Source organism: Chironomus tepperi, unplaced genomic scaffold, assembly GCF_022539635.2.
Source record: "Chironomus tepperi strain 1889 unplaced genomic scaffold, CSIRO-AGI_Ctep_v1 contig_100, whole genome shotgun sequence".
Lineage (NCBI taxonomy): Eukaryota > Metazoa > Arthropoda > Insecta > Diptera > Chironomidae > Chironomus > Chironomus tepperi.
This window is the reverse complement of record NW_027226222.1, coordinates 158,647-182,761: the sequence shown is the minus strand read 5'-3', so window position 1 is coordinate 182,761 and position 24,115 is coordinate 158,647. Positions and strand designations below refer to the sequence as shown.

At 31.3% G+C, this 24,115-nt stretch overlaps 3 protein-coding genes across 4 annotated transcripts; 1 reads left to right on the top strand and 2 right to left on the bottom strand.

Moving 5' to 3' along the window:
- Window positions 1–43: 43 nt before the first annotated feature.
- On the bottom strand, window positions 44–20,043 carry LOC139087297 (uncharacterized). Of its 2 annotated transcripts, none has more exons than XM_070636068.1 (15): window positions 19,845–20,043; window positions 12,896–13,022; window positions 12,418–12,837; window positions 11,590–11,717; window positions 9,218–9,470; window positions 8,790–9,120; window positions 8,619–8,725; window positions 8,349–8,547; window positions 8,211–8,278; window positions 7,485–7,607; window positions 5,344–6,928; window positions 4,644–5,275; window positions 2,403–4,579; window positions 2,073–2,332; window positions 44–2,013 (listed from the first exon to the last, which is right to left on the bottom strand). In XM_070636068.1, the coding sequence occupies exons 3-15, from the start codon at window positions 12,607–12,609 to the stop codon at window positions 1,787–1,789; spliced, it is 6,282 nt and encodes a 2,093-aa protein (XP_070492169.1). In that variant the 5' UTR covers window positions 12,610–12,837; window positions 12,896–13,022; window positions 19,845–20,043; the 3' UTR covers window positions 44–1,786. The 2 variants fall into 2 exon arrangements, with proteins under 2 accessions (XP_070492169.1, XP_070492170.1); XM_070636069.1 differs by having other exon boundaries at window positions 12,994–13,022.
- Window positions 20,044–20,328: 285 nt separating this feature from the next.
- Window positions 20,329–21,050, bottom strand: LOC139087298 (small ribosomal subunit protein uS11). The gene is made up of 2 exons (XM_070636071.1): window positions 20,755–21,050; window positions 20,329–20,682 (listed from the first exon to the last, which is right to left on the bottom strand). The coding sequence occupies exons 1-2, from the start codon at window positions 20,989–20,991 to the stop codon at window positions 20,464–20,466; spliced, it is 456 nt and encodes a 151-aa protein (XP_070492172.1). The 5' UTR covers window positions 20,992–21,050; the 3' UTR covers window positions 20,329–20,463.
- Window positions 21,051–21,453: 403 nt separating this feature from the next.
- Window positions 21,454–22,860, top strand: Yod1 (Yod1 deubiquitinase). Its single transcript, XM_070635925.1, has 4 exons — window positions 21,454–21,615; window positions 21,670–21,830; window positions 21,905–22,307; window positions 22,369–22,860. The coding sequence occupies exons 1-4, from the start codon at window positions 21,563–21,565 to the stop codon at window positions 22,709–22,711; spliced, it is 960 nt and encodes a 319-aa protein (XP_070492026.1). The 5' UTR covers window positions 21,454–21,562; the 3' UTR covers window positions 22,712–22,860.
- The last annotated feature ends 1,255 nt before the right edge of the window (window positions 22,861–24,115 follow it).

Here is a 24,115-nt window from a genome sequence, read left to right as displayed (position 1 = left end):
GATGATTTGAAAATCTGAAACCCGTTGGAAAAAACAGTCAAAGTTATGCTGTCCTAAGTTTTAACTTTATTTAACATTATTATATACTTTTTGATTACAGTTTTTGAATTTTTTTCTCTTGCATTTTTTTTTGTTTTATTATCGTCAGTAAATATGCGTAATCTACTTTTTTGTGGCCTCAAAAGAGCTTATTTTCTCTTAATATTCTTTTAAACGTCTAATTATTGTCAGAATAAAAGGACATTCCAATCTTTTCAGTTTTCGTAGAATCCATTTGTAATATTCATATATATCTCGAATAATGTAAATGACAAAAGGCTGATTTTTCATTGAAATATTTCATCATTCCATTATTCGGAAATAAATAAAAATTAATTGATGTAATACACTTTTAGCCTCCATTATGAGGATGTTATCATCTATTCATGTATATATATAATTTATATAATAATTTTAGCATCAATTTTAATTGACATTTACTTTAATAAATTTTTCATCATTTAAAATATTTTGGGTCTTTTCATCATAAATATATTTATATATATTTAAATAATGAAACATGTCAGAATTGTTTCACTCAACTGTCATGAACTATCATGATATGTTTCATTTACATATATAAGTTAGTCACATAATCAACATCATTAATATCTCTTCATTTTTTTGTGTGATTTAATAGTAAATTGTATGACAAAAAGAAAATGCATTGTGCTTATTTATGGAAATTGTGGAATGAAGAAATTAAAAACATTTGTTGGCAAGCTGCATGAGTCCAAAATTCTATGGTTTTGTATCATCTTGAACTCGTGTTGATTTGAAGTTTTGTGCAAACGTATCAATCTTATGACTTGTTCACTTATTACCTCCACTTTTCAAGAAGTCTACCCTGTTTTAGATTGTGTAACATGTCAGGGGATCAAGAATGTCGTAACAAATGAAAAGCTTTTATGGATATTTTTATAGATTGATCTTCATTGAGTTTTTAAAAGAAAATGACCCATGCACAGTAAATAGATTAATATAATAAAGTTCTCTTTAAATAGTTCTGTCATAATTTATCAACATTTTACATCCTTCTTCGAAACATTTCTAAGCTCTAACATAATCACTTTATACTATAGCACTAAATTATATCGAAAAGCAGAACGTTTTCTGGACAATAAGAGATCAATCAATGATTTTTCTCAATATTTAAATATAATTAGTATATGATGATATTTTAATTTAGATTAACAAACGATTGGTGGATAGAATGAACGAATAAAGCCTTTTTTTAAAATTAGTAAAGGTATAGAAAGCTTCAAGAACGTCTCTAAAGTACATTATGTAATCACAATATTTTTTCATATTTGTCATTGAGTTTTAAAAGTACAACTACACTCATTACTACTTATTGTTTTTCGTTTCATTTTTTCAATCTTTTTTTGCGTCATTGAATATGATAACTTAATTATAGGTACATAAAATTATCAATTTAAATAATTGTAAAAAATGTACAAATGTTCCAAATATGAAGATAAAAACATCAAAAGGCTTTCCATAGAGTTTGTTGCAATAATAACAGATCATACGTGTGTGTGTAAATAACGAGCAACATTTTCCTCAAAAAATGCCTTGCAATATCATTCTCAAAATGATTTCAAATGCTAGTTATCATATAAATGATATTCAAAAATGTTTAACATAAATGATTATTAGGTTTGACAACTTTTCATGACCAAAAGATTTAGAAAAGTTGGATAAAAAAAATGATTATGAAAGAAAATCAAAATACTTGACGATAGATTTATGTAGCTTTTTGTGGAATAATAACGCCGCCGGGACCTGGAAGGACGCTTGGCATTCCTGTTAAGAATGAATCAATTTGTCTTGCTGCTTGTCTTCCTTCTGATATAGCCCATACTACGAGTGACTGTCCTCGTCTGCAATCTCCTGCAGCAAATACCTTTGGATTTGAAGTACCGTACGTTCCATTTGGTGTTTGAATGTTTCCTCGATTGTCCAATGGTAAGCCTGTATTAATGATTAAATTATTAAATCCTGAAATTTATTGAGTTATTTTTGTAACTTACCAATATCACCAGTAACTTTCTTTTCAGGTCCAATAAAGCCCATAGCAAGCAAAATCAAATCAGCTGGATAATGTTTCTCACTACCAGCAATTTCCTTCATTTGCCATTGACCTGTTGCTGACTTTGTCCATTCAACTTGGATCGTATTGACACCTTTGACGTTTCCATTTCCATCGTCCAAGAATTCTTTCGCTGTAATGCAATATTGTCGAGGATCCTTTCCATGCTTAAGTTTCACTTCTTCATGGCCATAATCGACTCTATATAAATTATCAAATTAATTTTAATTGAAAAATATAAACAGAATTGTTATAATATAATTAAGTTTACCTGAAAATGCGAGGCCATTGTGGCCATGGATTATCGGCAGCTCGTTTTGCAGGTGGTTGTGGAAGAATTTCAAAGCTTGTAATTGACTTAGCACCATGTCTCAAAGAAGTTGCAATACAATCGCAGCCAGTATCACCTCCACCAATAACAATAACATCTTTACCATGTGCCCAAATACAATCTTCGCGAGTTCCCAATTGACGTTTCTGATTAGCTTCCAAAAATTCCATAGCATAGTGAATGCCATTCAAATGACGATTATTAATAGGCAAATCACGAGGAGTTGTAGATCCAGTTGTAATTAAAACTGCATCGTAGTCTTTGATGAGATCATTAGGACTAATGTCTACTCCGACATTTACGTTGCATTTGAATTTAATTCCTTCAGCCTCTAATAAATCAATACGACGCATGACAACGTCTTTTGATAACTTCATTGTTGGAATACCATATTGAAGAAGACCACCAGGTCTATCGTTTCTCTCGTAAACAGTGACTGTGTGTCCAGCACGATTTAATTGTTGAGCAGCTGCTAAGCCTGCAGGTCCACTTCCAATAATTGCAACTTTATTTCCACTTCGACATGAAGGTTTTTCAGGTTTTATCAATCCTGTTTCAAATGCATTATCAATAATAGCGCACTCAATATTCTTAATTGTAACTGGTGGTTCTGAGATGCCCAATACACAACTTCCTTCACATGGAGCTGGGCAAACACGACCTGTAAATTCAGGGAAGTTATTTGTTTGCAATAATTGCAAGAGAGCATCCTTCCATCTATCAGTAAAGACTAAATCATTCCATTTTGGTATGATATTGCCGAGAGGACATCCATGAACATTTGATTGACAAAATGGAACACCACACTCCATACAACGTGCTGCTTGAGTTTTCAAATTTCTTCGTACGTGATCGAAATTATAAATTTCATCCCAATCTTCTTGTCTCTTGGCTGGATTACGATAAGGCTGAACTTCGCGTTTGTACTTGATAAAACCACGAACTTTATCCAAGTTCTTATCCTTTTCAATTTTACGCTTTTCAAGTGCAACATCCTTAATAGCTTCTTCAATATCCTTGACTTGAGGTTCATATGGATCGTTGTCAACATCAACATCTTGTGCCTGCTCTTCTTCTTCTGCCTTCAATCTTTCTTGTTCCTCCTTTAATTTTTCCTCTTCTAATGCTTTCAATGCTCGTTGATATTCGAATGGGAATACTTTGACGAATTTCGAACAAACACCTGGCCATGAATTTAAAATGTCTTTAGCCAAAACTGATCCTGTATGTTGAACAAATTCTTCAAGTAATCCATGAACTAATTCACGGTCAGGTTTTTCATCAAGCTCGCACAATTCAACAGATTCCATATTGACTTTTCCACTAACGAAAATATCATCAGGATCATAAACATAAGCTATACCGCCACTCATACCAGCAGCAAAGTTTCTTCCTGTATTTCCAGATAAAATAAGACAAACACCGCCTGTCATATATTCACATCCGTGATCTCCAACTCCTTCAACAACAGCAATTGCTCCAGAATTTCTTACACAGAAACGTTCAGCTGCAATTCCTCTGAAGAATGCTTTACCGCTAGTTGCACCATAAAGGCAAACATTTCCAACGATAACATTCAAATGACTTTCGAAAGGCGAATCTTCAGGTGGTGTAATAACAATAGTACCTCCACTCAAGCTTTTACCAACGTAATCGTTGGAATCTCCAATTAATCTTAAATTGACACCTTTGGCCAAAAATGCACCGAAACTTTGTCCAGCAGAACCTCTCAAATTAATATTAATTGATGTTCCGTCAGGCAAACCGGCTTCACCAAACTTACATGCAATATGATAACTCAATGTTGAGGCAAAAGCACGCTCTTCATTGCGAATTGTCATGTTGAGATTCAATGTCTTTTCTGTTCCATTTAAAATTCCTTGTGCTTGTTCAATTATGTGATTATCAGAACGTTTGTCCAATTGGAATTCTTGCTTGATGGAACCCCCAATTATGTTCGTACTTGGACGCATTTCAAGTGCACTTTTCAATACCATCTTTAAATCCAATGTATTTGCTTTTTCGTTATTCGGGTCAGCATTCATTTTCAACAAGTCTGTTCGTCCAATCAATTCTTGGAATTTACGGATTCCCATGCTTGCCATAATTTCACGAATCTGTTATGAGAAATAAAGCATAATCACAATCATTTATATTGCTTTCAATTAAATTATTACTTACATCTTCAGCCAACATGAATAAGTAGTTGATGACATGTTCAGGCTTTCCTGCAAACTTTTCACGTAAAATTGGATCCTGAGTGGCAATTCCAACTGGGCAAGTATTTAAATGACATTTTCTCATCATTGTACATCCCATTACAATCAATGGAGCTGTTGAGAATCCGAATTCATCAGCTCCCAATAATGCAGCAACAACGATATCAAATCCAGTTCTCAATTGTCCATCAGCTTGTACAATTACTCTTGATCTTAAGTTGTTTAATACAAGCACTTGATGAGTTTCAGCAATACCCAATTCCCATGGTAAACCAGCTGATTTAATACCAGTCCAAGAACTAGCACCAGTTCCACCATCATGACCGGATACGACAATATGTTCTGCTTTACCTTTCGCGACACCAGCAGCAACAACTCCAACACCTACTTCTGAAACCAACTTTACACTGATTCGGGCTTTAGGATTGGCACACTTCAAGTCATAAATTAATTCAGCAAGATCTTCAATAGAATAGATATCGTGATGTGGTGGTGGACTGATAAGTCCTACACCAGCAACTGAATGACGAGTTTTTGCAATTGATTTCGTTACTTTATAACCTGGCAATTCACCTCCCTCACCGGGCTTAGCACCTGTTAAATAAACGAAAAATCAAAAATTCATTTATTGAATTATATTAAAGAAGCAAAATTCAACATACCTTGGGCCATTTTGATCTGCAAATCATCGGAATTGGCAATATAAGCTGCTGTTACTCCGAATCGACCTGATGCGACTTGTTTGATTGCTGATCGTTTGTTAAATTGAGGATCTTGATTTAAATAACGATCTGCATTTTCACCACCCTCGCCAGTGTTGCTTTTTCCTCCAATTCTGTTCATTGCAACAGCTAAAGTTGCATGAGCTTCCAATGAAATAGAACCAAAAGACATAGCACCAGTTGCAAATCTCTTTACAATTTCAGATGCTGGTTCGACTTCTGAGATATCAATTTTTTCACGATCAGTAACAAAATCTAGTTGGCCACGCAGACAACATTTTCTAACACTGTCCATTGTTGCTTCTCGGAATCTCTTGTATGAGCTGTGATCATCATTGATAGATGCTTCTTGAAGTGCAGAAATTGCAGCTGGATCATTCAAGTGACCTTCTCCACCTGCTCTCCAGTGATAGTTTCCTGGATTTCTCAAAATTTGAGCATCAGGTGATACATGATGGAAACTCAATTGATGACGTTCTAAGCTTTCGCGTGCTAAAATGTCCATCGTAACACCTCCGATTCTTGAAGCAGTTCCACGGAAGCAACGATCAATGACTTCAGCACCAAGACCAACAGCTTCGAAAATTTGAGCACCCTTGTAGGATTGCAATGTACTAATGCCCATTTTAGCCATAACTTTGTACATGCCAGTATCAATAGCTTTTCCAAAGCTACTTGAAATCTCTTCATCACTCAAAGCTGGATCAATAATGCATTGATCTCGAAGTGTCTTTGCCAATTCAAAAACAAGATATGGATTTATTGCATCGGCACCATAACCCAATAGTACACAAATATGATGAACTTCTCTTGCTTCAGCTGTTTCAACAATCAATCCAACTTTCATTCTCAATCTTGTTTCAATCAAATGATGATGAATACATCCAAGAGCCAAGATTGATGAAATTGGACAGAACTGAGGTCCTCCAGCACGATCAGAAATGATAATTAATTGATGACCAGTTTCAGCTGCTCTTTGAGCTTCTCTGCAAATGCGATCAAAAGTCTCAATATATCCTTGAGATCCATCACGAAAATCAAATGTTATGTCGATGACACATGTTTTCCATCCACGGTAAGTGCTACGCTTCAACATTTGTATGTCAGCAACACTCAAAATGGGATTATTGAGCCAAATTCGATGAACTTGTTGAGCTGATGGCTCCAAAATATTGTATTCTGGCCCGATTGGTGCCTGCATTGACATGACAATTTTTTCACGGAAGGGATCAATTGGTGGATTTGTAACTTGAGCAAATAATTGCTTGAAATACTCGTATGGTAAAGGTTGAAATTTCGATAAACATGCCAACGGTGAATCATTTCCCATAGATCCGAGTGCTTCCTTCTTATTCTTAATCATTGGAACCAACAACATATGGATAGTTTCCGTTGTATATCCATAAAGTGTTAAACGTGGATCAAAAAGACCACGTGTAAAGCGTTTCAAATCTCCAGCTGATCGAACAGCACTCAATGCTCCATGCTTGAGGGAATCTTCACGACGAATATCTTGCAAGAAGATCTGTAAAATTACAATAAAATAATTGTCATTAGTATAAGATAGAACAGTGTTTTATAAAAAGGATGGTAATATCATGTATTGTGAATCTCATCCTTTTCCCAAGTAAGTGACCAAACAAAAAAATCAAAATAAAATAAATGATAATGTGCATTGATAACATCTATGCGATATTAAATAAATAAAATAAATAACCAATATTGTTGTACTGATGATGTGTTGTATTGTACATAAATATTAAAGAAGTGTTGATAATGAAGACCAAAAAAATAAGAATTATGTAACTATGGAAGTATTTATTTTTAAAGAAATAATAAGGATTTTTAGAAAACAACTCAAAAGCATTAGAAACACCAAAAGGAAGAAGCTAGAATCCATCATCGACTTCTTTATCAAAACTTACCATCTAAGAGGGGGCATTGGATTTAATGAAAAGAGAGAAGAAATTTTTCTTAATAAACTTATTTTCTTTAGCAATAAGTAATCAGTAATTAATGAATGTTTTCCTTCGTAAATGAAAAAATACTGTAATGACTGTTTATTATGCATGTGTGCTTACCTGCTGTTGAAGCCATTCTCCGTGAGGTCGTGATTTTGCAATCTTCGATTTCAATTCAACGTCTTGAATCAGTGACTTTTCTTTTGTGTCAACCAACAACATACGTCCTGGCTTCAATCGACTCTGTAAGCAAGACACAAAATATTTGCATTATTAGAACAAGATTTGATGAGAGTGTAAGGCCAAGCAAAAAGTATATATAGTCATGCTGGGGTAATTTATTTGATTAAAAAAGAAAAAGAAAAAATATATTGCTTATAGCTGATTGAATCTAGCAATAAATGCTTGTGACTTGAAATATTATGGAATTGATCTTAATTTACTTTATCACTTATTTGAGATGGAAATTTGTACATATTAATGGAATGATCATGAAATTAGTTAATATCCTGTCATTTTCCGAGACCGATTAATTCGAAAGAAGTTTGACTTGAAACAGCAATATACAATGATTTGCTTATGCATTGAAATCATAGACATCATACCATTAAAGGTGCATAAAATGGATTCAAATAAATTAAAAAGTAATAAACTAATAAAAAAGTTCTTAAAACTTATAACATGTGATATACTTATGAGAGTTTTCTTCATCATGTCCATCACTTTCTTTCTTTCTTTTTCTGAGAGAGCTTTGGCTTTTCTTTCATTTCATCTGCAGATCTTATATCTTTCATCTATAAAAGTTCGATGGACTTAAATTTAAGAAAATCTAATTTTCTTTCTTACCTTCAAGAGGACATTCTTTGGTTCAATATCATAAACACCAACTTCAGATGCCATAATAAGAACGTTGTCTAATTTGGAAATTAAAAATTGATTAGATAACTTTTGTCATTCTCTCAAAAGTTTGAAAATCGTCCTTACCTCTAGTGACATAGAATCGAGAAGGACGAAGTCCATTACGATCCAAAACTGCACCAATATAACGACCATCGGTAAATGAGATTAATGCGGGACCATCCCAAGGTTCCATGACACACGCACTCCAGCGATAGAAGTCACGCTTTTCTTGTGACATTGTTCTATCATTTTGCCATGCTTCAGGAACCATAGTCATGACAGCCTGTACATTAAATTGAAAAAAAAAAAAATATTAATCTGGATATTATATTACGTTAAAGATAAGAGACTTACTTCAGGCAATGATCGTTTTCCAACCATTGTCAAAAACTCAAGAACACAATCTGCAGATCCAGAATCCGAAAGATTTGGCTCGACAACGGGGAACAAGTTCTTCAATTCTGTATTTAATTATATTAAAGAAATTAAAGGCTGATTTATGGAAAAAGATTCAAGTATACTTACCATCGCCAAAAATATCACTTTTCATGACACCCTCACGACCTTTCATACAGTTCACATTTCCTCGTAAAGTATTAATTTCACCATTGTGCGCCAAAACACGCATTGGATGAGCTCTTTCCCATGCCGGAAAAGTGTTTGTGCTGAAACGAGTATGAACGAGCGCCAAGTAGGTGTCGAAATCAGGATTGAGAAGGTCAAGATAGTAGAGCCACAGTTGATCGGAATTAAATAATCCTTTGTATACAACAGTGAGTGTTGAAAGCGAACACATGTAAAATCGTTGACCAGGCTTTGTTAATTCGTGTGTGGCACGTTTGCGAAGCACGAAAACCTAATAAATTATTCCAGTGGTTTTTCATTAGAACTTCATTATATGATTGGACTTGTTGCTTTAAAAGAAACAACAATGTTTTTTATTACTTTCGTACCTGTCTCTTTAATGCTTCTTCGTCCATATCAGCAGTTACAAAAACTTGACGTGACAACGGTTCACTTTTGCGAGCAACAGCTCCAATTGCATTGACATCGGTTGGAACATCACGCCATGTAATGATCTTTAAACCCAAACTCACAGCAAGATTGTTAAAGTCCGTTTCTACTTGTACGTGGCTTTCTTTATCCAAGTACAGGATACCAGTTGCATATTTTCCAAATTCTGGCAATTGAATTCCTTGTGCAGATCTGTAATAAAGAAATGGTGTCGTATGTTATAATTACTACGTTTGTTTTTAAGTGCATGTAAATTTGTATAGCATTCATCAATGCTTTTTGCTCTAGAGAACTAGATTAAATTGAAAAACACGTGACTTTACCTTCCTACTATTTATTATCAGTATCAATATTTACACTATTCTAATCTTAGGTATTTAGTTTGTTTGATGCAATGAGATGTTATAACAAGCGATAATGATAAGCGTCAATGAAAACTTATTTAATGACGACTGCGGTTGTAAAAATTTACTCATTTGAATGTAAACTTATGAATGTTGTGAATTGGAAGGTTTAAAAAACTCATAAAATATGATATTTAGTAATGAACAGCCAGACGACAATCTTTTAACCGTATTTAAGCCAATTTATTTTTTCGTGCATTGTACACTTATTGTTCGTTTTTTTGTGCTGTTCGTTTCATTGATTGAAACCAAAATTGCAAGAATCAAGTAGCGAAATCGAAAGGTTAATAGTAGTGTCTCTCGTGATCTTGAACCTTTATGCGGTCACATTGAAAAACATGTTTGTTCGAGAACTATACTATTAAAATATATAGGACATACTTAATAATGAAATTAATATAATACAATTTATCAAATGTAATACATGATATATCAACATCTATGCATGTTTTAAAAATATGTAGCGCATCAAATACTGCAAACTTTAAAATTTCGTAAAAATCAATACAATTCAAATCGCAAATATATCAGAATATCTCCTTTTTATATGTGAGTGGCAGTGGAAAATTTTCAAATTAATAATATGGAAAACAAGTTTTTGCGTACACACATTTCTTCTCTCTGTGAAAGAAGTGTGGTGTTTTGCTCACAAGTGAGAGTATTTTCATGTCTAGAAGATGTGAGTCAAAAATTTCTATACAATTTCAGTACATCTATTTTTAGACATACCGTCAAATTCATAGGGAAGAAAATATTATGCAAAGGAATCTTGTTTTGAACATCAGCATGACAGAAACGTTTCAAGGCTATTTACGAAAAATGCTGAAGATATTGCATCATAAAATATACAAAGGGATCCTAACACACATTATAAAGTACACATTCGGAGATTCAATAATAGACATTTTCGTTTCGTTTGTCTAGGTCAATAACATTTATTTCGTACTGCATTCGAGTTTGAAAAAAAAAAATGCTGATAAGACTAAATGACATAAACCTACATTTTTAAGTAGACGCACACTTAAATTTCTTTCCAGAATTTTCTGGCTTACTAATTACTCACAAGCGTCATTTTTCTGCGATAAGATTAAATATTTGAGTTTAACAAAATGCCGACACTCACACAATAAACGATTGTACGAAATATTTTGCATTAAAGATGTTTACATAGCTGCTTTAATATTCATAATATTATGATTCACGAGATGTAATTTAACACGATTAAATTCAAATTTCTATTGAATTTGAGATTCAAGTTAAGATGAACCTTGTCTATTAAAATTGCTGATTGATTTACGCTTTAATTACATTCATTCCATCTTGGAGCATCGTATATTTCCTGACCTATCTTAAAAATTAATTTACGTAAATTCAATAATTATCAACCTTTATTTTCATCAAACAAGAAATATTATGTTCAATATTTAAAGCACTGTCAATTGATGAATGAAAATTTACGCTGTGTTGATTTATTTTGTTTTCATAATAGAGATAAAGTTCAGAAGAAACCATTGAAACAAAATTTTTAGCATTATTAAGCAAGGAGTTATCAATTTCATTCATGGAGAAGAAACGTGATATGAGCGTGAACATCCACGAAATTAGCCACGCTTATTTTACGTACTAACAGCTGCAAAGAAAATGTCTCACACTTGAGTAGTAATTTACAAAGAAATTTTGAAATTATCAGTTCCTTAAAAAGGAAGTCGAGTGTTTTATCGATTCATTCATTGAGTGCTTCATTGAGATTGCTTTCTAATTAATTTATAATTTCCGTATTTCATTTTCAATTTAGGTAAATTGAAATGATAAGAAGAAAATAAATTTCAAAGCATCAAAAACAGTCTAAATTCGTATTTTTGCAAATAAAAAGAAAATTTCTCGAGAAAATCAACAATTTTACTCACAATTCTTTCGAATACAGCGTGTGTGGAATTGCTGTCATAACGCCAGCACCGTCTCCAGTATCGTTGTCACAGGCAACAGCTCCTCTATGGTACATACGTTCAGCCAATGTTTGAGCATCTCGCAATATCTGTAAATTTAAAAACGATTTGCATAAATTATAAAAATTATTTTATTGGCTCTTAATGTCGCTCAATTATCAAGAATTATTTAATTTTCTGTTACTAAATAAAGATTTTTAATTTGTCATGAACTTTTGCTACATTTATGTGCTATAAAACGAAACAAATTGTTTGATAAGAATCTACAATTAATTAAGCATGCATGCTTGCATTTTAATATGCATGCTTACTTCACAATCAATTAATTACAATTTAGGACCAATATTTGAAAGAGTAGTAGGAGCTATAAAAGCATTTTGTCCAAGCACCATATGTACATAGATTCTAAAATATTTTTTTAAAATGCGTTAAATCACAAATTGTACCTGAACTGCTAAAAAAACAATTGACAATTAAACATGCTAGTCCATGATACTGATTAATTGCTAAGATTTTATGAATTATTTATAGAAAGCCTTCAAATGAACTTAGTGAAGGAAATAGATCAAAAATTATCATTAATCATCAGACATTTCTATGATATTGTAGGTCATATCTGTCCTTATAGATGAATTAATTTCGATAAAATGAATTACGATGAGGCATCATAAAAATTGATTGACATTACTTGTAATGAAATTATAAGGTATCGCCTTCCTAATCAATGATAGTTACAGGATATATATATAATTGACTAAATAATTGAGTTATTTTGAATATTACACTTACTTTGTGATTACGTTTTCCATCAATAGCGACGATAAATCCAACACCACAAGCATCGTGCTCATTTTGAGGATCATAAAGTCCTTGAGCTTTCGGAGCTTCCCAGTCCATCAATTTTTCTGCTTCCTTTTTTTCATTTTCAATTACAGGCTTTGTCGTATTATTTTCATCGTTAAAGTTATTGGGCGGTGCCATTCCTTAATTTTCCCTTTTCACAGTCTTTGAATTTATTTATTATTTTTATAATTATTTATTTCTTAATTCGTTCACTTCACTTTCTAGGATATTTAATATTCGCTTGGCGAATTATTAAAACTTTAATTATTTAACACTAAAATGTTATTAATATTACTATTAAATATAACTATGCTCTTGTCACTGGATATTCAAAAATACTAATGCCAGATTGTGTGGCTACATTAGCTGTCGATATTTACAAATTTTTAGGTCAGAAAGTTTTTTTTTCTTTATTTGAGATTACAAATAATTCAAAATTTTATTTTTATTAAACAAAATAGATTCCAAATGATAATGTATTTGTAGGCTTATGATAAATTAAGTTGATAATGATAAAATAACTTGAATGCTGCTAGTTCTTTGCGGAAGACCTGTGAAAATGTACGAAAAAAGGATTCAATTAATTTGTGTTGTGAATTGTATTCATCATTGTATTCAAGATTGCAGTTTAAAATTTCGTACGGCGTAATTATGTTTTCTAAATAATGTACGTAAATTAAAAGTTATTTATAGACAAAATATTTGGCGTCGTTTATTTCTCATTTTCCGTAAAAAAAAAGTTTTATCAGGGTGGGAACATGACCATTGGGAATCTACTTAATTTCAATACTATGTTGCTCTCAATTGTTTTATGTATGATTATTGTTTGCTAAGCACTTCTACATTAGTTTAATTTGTTTTTGTATACGGACATATTTGTGACCTTTAAAAACAGTTCCAAATTAATAAACATTGTCCTACTTTCAAAAATTATTCTATTCAACAATTTTCACCGGATTTCAGTACCAATTCATACACAAAAAAAAATTCAATGGACCGCTTAAAACAGTACACATACCTTTAAGCTGTTTCAAGCTTTAAGAATTATCAATCAGAAAAAATATCTATCTGGATAAAAGCAACAAAAATTTTGTTTTGAGAAAATTTTCTAAGTGATTTTATACACTTCCTTCTTTAACTGTTGTATAATCACGTAGATCTCAAGCTATTTTATTATTTTATACCTTCTACTAGGTAAATCAATTGTATTACCTAGTTTAATTAATTTTTTTGCAAATTTTTTTTTTGTTTAATTTTTCAACAACAATTTTACTGACAAAATTTTTCAAAGAAAAAAATTCAAAATTTTTGGACGACGTTACAAATTTTGAACATTAAAATGCTAATCTTCAGTATTGCTCATTTTTTCGAACTTTATTATTTTAAATTTACTCTACGATACCAGGAACTCATGCACAGCACAACTGTTCATAACTTTTCAACCCTGATCTCTCCAACATGTGAAAAAATATTTCTGGCAATAAATGCACAATGTGAAAAACACATTTCGTTTAATTTATTATTTAAGATATTCGAAATTTAGGGAAAATGCGAATAAAGTCTCACAAATGTGAATGAAATGGCGAAAAAGGCTAATAAAATTTTACCGAATTGTATTAATCGAGCACACACCACACACTGTTCATAAATATTAAGCACGAATGGTATAAATAAAGGAAGAAATAGTATTTCAGCTAATCTATTATCATCTGATCACAGTATGGTCTCGTGGCATATTGTCGTCGAAAGAGTAAAATTTTTATTTTTATCTTTTTACTACATGATGATGATAATGTGTATAATGAAAAGGTAAATGGACGGAAAGTGACAAAGATCATTTAATGTGCATATTTATCAACGTCATAATACGTCATGATCTGACGGAAATTGCTGATACTATACTTAGAACTTAATAATCAATTAAATGAGAATTAACTTAGACTTCTAAGAAATCAACCGTAAATGATGTAGATATTGGATAGACTAAGACAGTGGTGAGCAACCTTTTTGGTGGTAAGCCAAAACCATAACATTACACGACATGCGGTTCATGGCGTTTCCAAGAAACATCGAAGTCACGCTGATGTGCCGCGGTACACAAGTTTTCCAACACTAGACTTGTATATTTTTCATAGAAAACAAAAAGTAATCAATAATCCACGTGAAAAGACTGTTTACTGCTTTTACTATGTTTTTTAGGAAATCATTCAACCTAAACGCCTTTGACGACAAAAAATAACAATTAATGAATGAAAGCTCGACATTTTGGCAGCAAAAAATAAAACAGTCCTGTTGCCTTAGTTTCCATCGTATTAAAGACTTTTGTTTATGATTCCTAACAACATCCGACGAGTGGTTTCCTACGAAACGCTTAGCTTGTGCGTTCAATAAATAGGCCATTCAAAAGGAATCGACGTCAATGAAAAAAACAGAACATTGTATCATATGCCTAGACTAATTTTATCAAGTTGCACTCTGTCTAGTGAATATCAGTGCAACTGCGCAATTGGAAATGAATTGTTGCGTCTAAATGCAAGTGCTGATGAGAAAATGTCAAACAAGAATGCAAAATCTAAAAATAACATTTTTACAGTCTTTTTTGTTCTATTAAATCATTTATTAATTAATTATAATTAATGCACAATGGGCGGTTTTTGCAAAGTAATAAATCTTATGCTATCTAAATTGATATATGGGATTATAAAATTTTGCTATATTATTAACAACAGCTTTACTACAATAATAATATTTATAGTATCACAACCTACATACTTAACTCTTCATTATCATTTCGCGTGATTTTCGGATATTTTCACATGTTGAGAAAATAAAGGCACATAAAAATCGACAAAAAGTTTTTACAACAAAAATTCGGAAAGAAAAATACTTTTTCTTCACGTGCGGTGCCAAAAATGAAAAAAGAAAATAAATGTGTAAGTCTGGTCTATTGACCTGAGAATTACGATTTAGTATTTCTTTTGACTTACATAATTTTTCCATGAAAGAAAACAATTTCTTCCTATATTTTGCTAAATTTGATACTTCTTATTTTTTGGATTCAACAAAACAAATCAATTAAACAAAACAGAACCGTTTGCATAGCAACGGGTAAATTGATTCCAAAGCTTGTTGCTTAATCATGAAAAATGAAGCCATAATAAAATGCCAAAATATACAGAACAAGAAAGAGATGAGAGATAGCGATAGCGTGACTTCTCTTCAATTTTTATCATTGTTGTTTTGATGAAAATAAAGCACTTTCTCAGGCAGGCTTCACTAAAGATGATTATCATCATCCGAGTGATGACAAACTTTAATTTTGCAACAAAATGTACATGATCCAGATATAAGAGTTTTTAGTTTAGGGGAGAATCCAAACTACTTTTCATTATTATCTCATTAGTAGCCAATAGTAAATTCCTATCAATGATCATTAGTCACCAATATCAAATGGAATGTACTGGATCATATAGATCCACAATTAAAAGAATTGAAAATAAAATCAGGAATACTTCCAATAAGATTAAACTGATCCAGGATAGTCAAAATTATTGAAATCCACTTTAGTGAAATTTTGTACATCTAATTGAAGTTTGATCTTCATATGACATTATCATATAAATTGATTTACACTCTTCATCAAGTATGCTCTATAATTTATTGAGATTTAATATGAAATAACACGATGACTTTGACGAAAAAAAAACAGTCAGCGTCATTGTCGACATTTGATGCTCATTATTCGCGAGACAATTTTAAAGCGTGCATTGAAAAATAAGTAGATACAAGTTCATCGACTTTGGCATGTGATCATTGTGACAAGCATATAAACACAAAGTGTTTTCTACTTTAGACGCCGGTAATTGCATTTTCAATGAATGATTCAATTTATCCGATTATATAATATTTTTTTTTCTATTTCTGTATGCGCCACTTTATTATTGTTTCGTTCATTTGCTGCTCTGTGTATAGCGCCTCTACGCTGAATGGCAAAATTATTATTGTTATTATTATTGTGATGTTTACGAATCGAAAATTAAGAATCAGTTTCTAACAAACAAATAACGACGAAAAACGGTCGTTGACAGTTTCTTACTTTCTATATCCACATACATGATGTTTTTCTTATTTTTTTGAGTGGAAAATACCGAAAAAATGAGGATAATGTAAAAATGAGAACGTAAGAAATGAGATAACAAGACATGCCAACGAAAATATTTCCGAGACAGTTTAGTGGCACAGCAGTTTTTAAAATAATACGTATTTCTGAAAATGTAGTGCCAAGATTTGATCCTTTAGCATAATACACTTCATGTGTTATTGTCCTACTTTAATGAAATTCAATCTGAATGCTCAAATTAGCTGACAACGATGCATGAATTTAATGCAACTAAACAGAAATTAAATCATAAATTCTAAATTTTCAGAATATTCTAGAAAGAGTAATAAGAAGCAGCAATTGTGTATATTAACTATTTTTGGAAAAACACGTGGTACTTTACCGCCACTTCTCTAAATATAATTTGATCGTGTTATTCATGAAGTAAAAGTCACTCAAATGCGATAGCAAATAATTTACATAGTGAATAATTTTGGGTAGTTTATAGAATGCAAAGAGTATTTCCCTCTACAAACAGAGCTACATATTTACATATTAATCTCATTCCGAGTCATAATATTGTATGCAAATATCATGATTTTGTGAATTCAATTGATATCATTTTGTTTATTTGGCAGTAAGAATAAGAAGAACATTATGACGCTTAACAGTATGGATTATTTATGGAAATAGCGAAATTGAATTTTGTTGTCACTTTGCTTTTTATTGATACTAAAGTATGTCCACGTTCTCTAACCTCATGATATTAAATCCTTAGCTCTCTCCAGTTATGTGCCATACATATTAATATCATTTTTATTGATTTATCGTGCCTGACATAAAAGAGATTTTTAATAAAAAGAGTAATATTGGTAGATTATAAGTTTATCTTATTGGATCTTCCTATAGGACATAAATGTTTTCATCCAAAAACGTTTTCAATCGTCAAAAAAAAAAATTTTTAATTTTTTGTAAACACTAACACTACGAAAGAAAGTTGTCATAATTTTGTTTTGCAAACTTTTCTCCTTTTAACGTTGAATTCTGCTTGCACAGAAGTATTGCAATTGCTTTATTATTCATTAGTTTAGCTAACTAAAGTTATAAAATAATGTATAATTTTATTCTTGTTTAAAAATTTGAAAATAAAATTTAAAAAAAGTTTTCTTTGCATTAGTATATAAACATAGCAATATTTGAAACCTCAATTTAGTTGCTAATTCATGAGACACTAGAGTAATCTTTGACATAAACTATCAAACTTTCTCATTTAAACGTTATACTCAAAGTTTTGTGGAACTAATTCATTCATTAATTGTTTCTGTTCTTAATCGTTTTAGTATTGATCATCCATACTTTCAATGCAGGAGTTTCGTATTTTAAAAATAAATCATGCGAATCATTCGAGATAGCTTTCAGTGAATTTGATATTTTCAGAAATATTGCTGTAATACAAAACTGAGGAATTTTAATCTTAGGAATTTCAAATTCTTATCAGATCGAGGAGGGCTCAAAGATGCGTAGAATCAATGAAATCATTTACCTGAACTAATTACATGACTGATAAGATAACATTTTTACGATATGATATTTAAATAACCTTTTCATTGTTTTATGGCTTTATTATTTCTATTGTTTATTCGTGTAGTTAATTTAGCAAATGTCAGAAAAGTCATATAAATCATTTTAAATGATTTTCGTGTTATCATGTCCTGTCAAAATGTAATCCAGATGCTAAAAAAACCTTAATTTTACACATGAATTACTAACGTGCTGCGACAGAACTGACAATTTTATTGTTCTTTATTTTATTCTTTTTCTGCCTCCTATATGCGAATCTTCTTATTATTTGAGTGTCGAAATATCTGAATATAACTTTTCATCTAATTCCATTGTTTCTGTTTTATAACTTTTCTTCTTATTACCAATCAACATGTTTTAGACAAGCGAACGTCTGAATCTCCTTCACTTTGACTGTCTTCTTTATTATTTGATTCATTATATATTACTTTGATAACTAACAAATTTTACTTCAATTAACAGACACGATCGCAAAACAAGTTTATAATTAATTCTGTCATAAAAAAAGTTGAAGATCAATGTACTGAACGTGGTAGTAAGATGTACTAATCAAGCATAAAGTATTTTTTTAGCATATATATCTTAATAACACCTATTAATACTTTGTAGCAAAAAATTCTTGAAACAAGACATTATCATTGACCGACCACAGCTCTAATACATTCTTACTCGATTTCACATTCTGGACGATTATGCAATTACATTTTGCAAGCATAAAAGAGACTAACACCAAGAAAGAACGCAGTATTCATTGAAAGGGGTCCCAAAAAAATTATTACGTAAAAAATCTTCAATTAACAATGACCTTGAACTTGAAGTAAATAGCACTTATATTCCCCTCATATGTGTGGTGTGCCTACTCGAAATTCCAATTTGCATAAATTCTCGATAAGAATTTTTTGCAATACAGTATTGATGATTATATAACACGTCCCTCAAATCCAGTGCTATTCATATATTATTTTATTTCATTACCTAGTAATGCATGCACGACATGTGAGCTGGCAGACATTTGATAATAACACTAATGCATTTTTAAACATTAACAAAGTGCATTTTTTCCTTTAGAAAAAAAAGTCAAACAGTATATCGTCAAGAACGCAATAAGTCGGCGCTTGTAAACTTATGTGTGTGACTGTAAAGATGAGACTTTTTTTTCACATTATTCCTTTTCATTTCTTTCTCGTCTTTGACAAACTTCAATACTAGTCAGGCACTAAATTATTATTTTTTAGGGAGAATGAATGGTATTCAGTTCACAATAAAGCATGTCAGTATCTAAAAAAACTTAAAAATATCACAATGATATTACGATCGCTTTTCTTTCCTTTTTCCGTGAATGCTTATATTTTCAGAGAAAAAGTGTATGTACGTACTACATGAGGTCGCTCCCCTTTCATTCAAGAAAATTTGCAGGAAAAAAAATCAATAAAAATTTTCTAACGTCCTTGACGTGGAAAGAAAATTATTTAAGAACGTAAAACTTTCGTTCCATTTCATCAATTTAATTAGCATAAAGTCATTTGTTTATTTTGCAACATTTTAAGCAGCCACGCTATAATTTTTTAAGTACGATAATTATCCAATTTTTTAACTGAGTACGGAACTGACCCATTATTTTTTGCTATAAATAATTTTTTGTTCTTTTTCTCTTGATTCTAAAAAAAGCGAATTGCCGACATAAAAAACTTACACAAAAAATTTACAGTAATATGATTATTTTCGGTTAATTATTTTTACTTAAATAGGCAAAAACTTTTCCTCACAAATTTATTAAAAATTAATTTTTTTCCTTGAACAATTTTTTTTTCAATAAGAATTTTCCACGCGATATAAACTTTTGTATAGAGCTCTATTTCTGCGTCTGAACTGTACGAAAAGAAAATAGTGACTGAGTTGATTCTCTCAGTGCAGCGATGAAAATTTGGAGAAAGAAATAATGATGAGAGAGAAGCAGCTGATTTTTTTCGAGTAGCGTCGCATTCACAAAATTGTCCGATGTGTTGCGCATTTTCTTCGTCCATTGATTATTTCAAGACTTAAAATAAATCCGATGGCTTAAATTTTAAATCGTCGGATTAAAAAAAAAAAATATTCAGGATTTAGTTAGAAATGTCGACAATGCAATTTATTGACTATCCTGAAATGCAAAAAATAATGATAAGCTGATTCCTTAATTAATTGTTCTTAAATCAATAAGATTTTGCAGTTTTTAACTCTTTATTTCACTTATTTATTATGATGGACAACATATACGTGAAATCTTTTGAATGTTCAGAATATTGTGTTACAGCAAAAAGTAAAGTGGTGATTTACAAACGGCGACCACGTCTACCTCCCTTTCGGCGGGTAGAATCTGAAGGAATTGGAGTAACATCTTCGATACGTCCGATTTTCATGTTTGAACGGGCTAAAGCTCTCAATGCTGATTGTGCACCTGGTCCTGGTGTCTTTGTTCTGTTTCCACCAGTAGCACGCAATTTAATGTGAAGAGCTGTAATTCCAAGAGTTTTGCATTTTTCAGCAACATCCTAAATATAATGAAAATGAGAAATTTGTTAATATTCATTCACATACAACTTCCAGTTAAATAGTAAACATACTTGAGCGGCTAACATAGCAGCGTAGGGAGAAGCTTCGTCACGATCAGCTTTGACTTTCATACCACCAGTTACACGAGAAATAGTTTCCTTTCCTGACAAATCTGTAACATGGACGAATGTGTCATTGAAACTAGCATAAATGTGAGCTACGCCAAAAACAATTTCGCCTTCACGAACTTGTGGGCCAAGTGAGACTTGGACTTCTTCCTTCGCAACTTTATTCTTTCTTGGAGCCATTTTATGCTATCCTCCGTTGGATGATTAACGTCGAAATCTAAAATGAGAAAATAATATAACAAATTAATAAAAACATTCACGATTGAGGTTAAAAAATAGTCTAAAAATTTTTAATTTGCTTTTATACATCAAATTCATAAATATTAGCCCTAATTTGAACTTAACACAATTGATAACCATGTAATGTATCATAATTAATTAAAATATATTTAATAAACTCACTAAAACTAGCTAAATTAAAGAATTATTTAGGCAAAAATGTCTTACCTTAAAAAATCTCGAGAAAAAGAAAGATCATAGTTTCATATCCCTTATTTCTGAGCGGGGCAATCTACGGTTGTTGTTTAACAAACACAAAAGCTTTGTTTCTCATTCAATTCTTAATATCATTATTTTATATTTATACAGCATAAACTTTATTAGATTCTACGCTGTTATTATTGATTGTCCAGTAAATTGGGCCAAATATTTTTTAATCATCAACGGTCAAAAAAATTTCAAAAACGAAAAAAAAAAATTGCAAAACAAAAAAACGAAAAATTCGTTTTACTGTAACTAATTAAAGGAAATAATGGGATTCTCTCTTAAAATCAAGACTAAAAACGGTGGTCAGCACATTATCAGGTAAATATTAAATTATATTTCTCAAATATTTCACTAATAATCGTTTATTTGTAGCGATCTCAATGAATTATCACAAATAAAAGAAATTAAAGACAAAATTCATGAAATTACCCAAATTCCTCACGACACGATTGAAATAAGATTTGGATTTCCTCCGAAAGTTCTAGTCGCATCCGATGACTCAACTTTACAGACTTCCGGTATTAAATCTGGAGGTAAATTTGTGAAATCAATGTTTTGACCTATTTTGGAAATAGTAATGTTAATAATGCAAATATATTCTTTTTAGAAACTTTAATAGTTGATGTTAAGCCGTTAACACAGGAAGAGAAAGATGCTATTGAAAAAGCCAAGAGACTTGCAGAAGATGAGATTTTAGCAAGACAATTAGCAGAAGCAGGAGAAGCAAGTGGCAGTTCTATAACAAATGGAATTCTTTTAAAGCATGTTGTACCTGCTGACAATTCATGTCTGTTTACAAGTGTAGGATTTTTAGTCTCTGGAAAAATTGATACATCAATTGGATCATATTTAAGACAAATTATTGCTCAGACTGTACACGATGATAAAGAAACATATAGTGATGCAATTTTGGGAAGAAATAATGCAGATTACGTTGCTTGGATTATGCAAGAATCCTCTTGGGGAGGTGCTATTGAAGTCTCAATTCTTTCAGCTCATTACGGCATTGAGTGAGTAAAAGTTTTTATTTTTAAGAATCAATTTAGTTTCATTTTGTGATTAACTTGACAGATTTGATGTTGTGGATATTTCAAATGCAATGATCAATCGATTTGGTGAGGATAAGAGTTATCCAATGCGAGCCTTTTTGTTGTACGATGGTATTCATTATGATCCCTTATACCTTGAATCACTCTCTGGAGAAGGTCAAAAGACATTATTTTCAGTCGAAGATGAGTCTTATGTTTACGAAATGGCACAGAATTTGGCAAAAGAAGCTCAAAGCAGTAGACAATACACAGATGTCGACAAATTTACTCTAAGATGCATTCAATGTGACAGAAAATTAAAGGGTCAACAGCAAGCAACAGAACATGCTAAAGAAACTGGTCACACGGATTTCGGAGAATTCTGAAATAACTCATGAGCCTAGTATAGAATACTCCTATTATTTTTTAAAATTGTCAGTTAATAGAACAAATGTATTGCTATATTTGAATGATTTTTTAATTATTTTTTATTTCTAAATAAATTTTTGGTATGCGCTTAAATATTAGACTTAAACCTAAATTTTTATAACTAAATTTCTATTTGAAGAAGCTAATGATTTTGTTGAGCTTCTTCTTGTACTTTTTGGCGGGTTTCTTGAAACTATTTCTAGATGATGTCTTTCGTAGCAATGGCGCTGAGTCATCACATATAGATTCGTCTAGTTCCGTTAGATTACTAATCTTTTTAATCGGCTTATCCTCCTTTTTTCGAACATCATTTTTCAAATGAACACTAACTATTGATGGCTTAGTTGCTATATTAATATCCTTGTCATTACTCTTCTTTTCCAATGATTTCATAAAAAGTAATGCTGCTGGTGGTAACTTTGAATTATATCGATGACGAATACGAAAAGATTTTCTCAATTTAGATCCTCGAACGAAATTTCCAGCCATCTCAAAACTGTCTTCTTTGCTCAATGACATTTTTACTTTTTATTTAAATTTCTCAAGATGTTGTCCACTTGAAGACTACAAAAGAACTGATAATTATTGTGATGAATTGCTTCATTTAAATATTATATGGATCATTTGAGCTTTTCAAATCTCAAGAGAGTAAGGAACAAGAGAAGATTTCAATAGCAATTAAAAGTTTGCAAAAAATGTCAAAGAATCTCAATAATCACAGTACCTGACACTTTATTGACCTAAACATCCTTTAAGAGAATTATGAAAATTATTCAGAAATAGTTTTCTCGCATAAACTTGATTTCTCTTGTTCAGGCAGTATAAAATGTTTGCTTAGGTAGTTCACGTCATCTTCTAAAATATTCCTTTCTATTACTGAAAGAGATTTCGTTAAGGATTTTTTATTTACGGAAAAACCATTAATTAGAACTCCCTCATTATATATGCAAGAAAATATTAATGGTATGAGCAGGTATGACTGCCAGTGCATTGGTAATTGTCGCGCATAAGTTTGTTTTTTAACGATGTCAGTTTTATGGACTAATAGATTTGGATCTTTCATCTATGTAACAAATTTAAATGATGGTCCAACTGTATATCCTTAAATCCTGGTGAGATCATTAAATAATATTTAGAATTTGGTCCAGGTATCGTCTAGAAGGAAGTAATGAAGTTATATTTTGTAGGTTTTGTAGTCAGCCAGCTTTTCAGGTAAGGATTACTCTCCCAAAATGAGCATGTTAGCAACTTTTAAATGTTTAGAAACATAAATTTAAGAATTAGATAACAAGAACCTGAAATATTTTGTTTAAGTAGGAGGATAAAAAGTTATATTTATAATATTATTGTCAACAGGTGGT

Coding starts and splice junctions, on each gene's coding strand:
- LOC139087297 (XM_070636068.1), bottom strand. CDS start 12,609: ATGGCACCGCCCAATAACTTTAACGATGAAAATAATACGACAAAGCCT. Junction 9,121..9,217: donor AAGAAGCATTAAAGAGACAG/GTACGAAAGTAA, acceptor ATAATTTATTAG/GTTTTCGTGCTTCGCAAACG. Junction 6,929..7,484: donor GAGAATGGCTTCAACAGCAG/GTAAGCACACAT, acceptor GTAATTTTACAG/ATCTTCTTGCAAGATATTCG.
- LOC139087298 (XM_070636071.1), bottom strand. CDS start 20,991: ATGGCTCCAAGAAAGAATAAAGTTGCGAAGGAAGAAGTCCAAGTCTCA. Junction 20,683..20,754: donor CTGCTATGTTAGCCGCTCAA/GTATGTTTACTA, acceptor CATTATATTTAG/GATGTTGCTGAAAAATGCAA.
- Yod1 (XM_070635925.1), top strand. CDS start 21,563: ATGGGATTCTCTCTTAAAATCAAGACTAAAAACGGTGGTCAGCACATT. Junction 21,616..21,669: donor GGTGGTCAGCACATTATCAG/GTAAATATTAAA, acceptor GTTTATTTGTAG/CGATCTCAATGAATTATCAC. Junction 21,831..21,904: donor TTCCGGTATTAAATCTGGAG/GTAAATTTGTGA, acceptor TATTCTTTTTAG/AAACTTTAATAGTTGATGTT.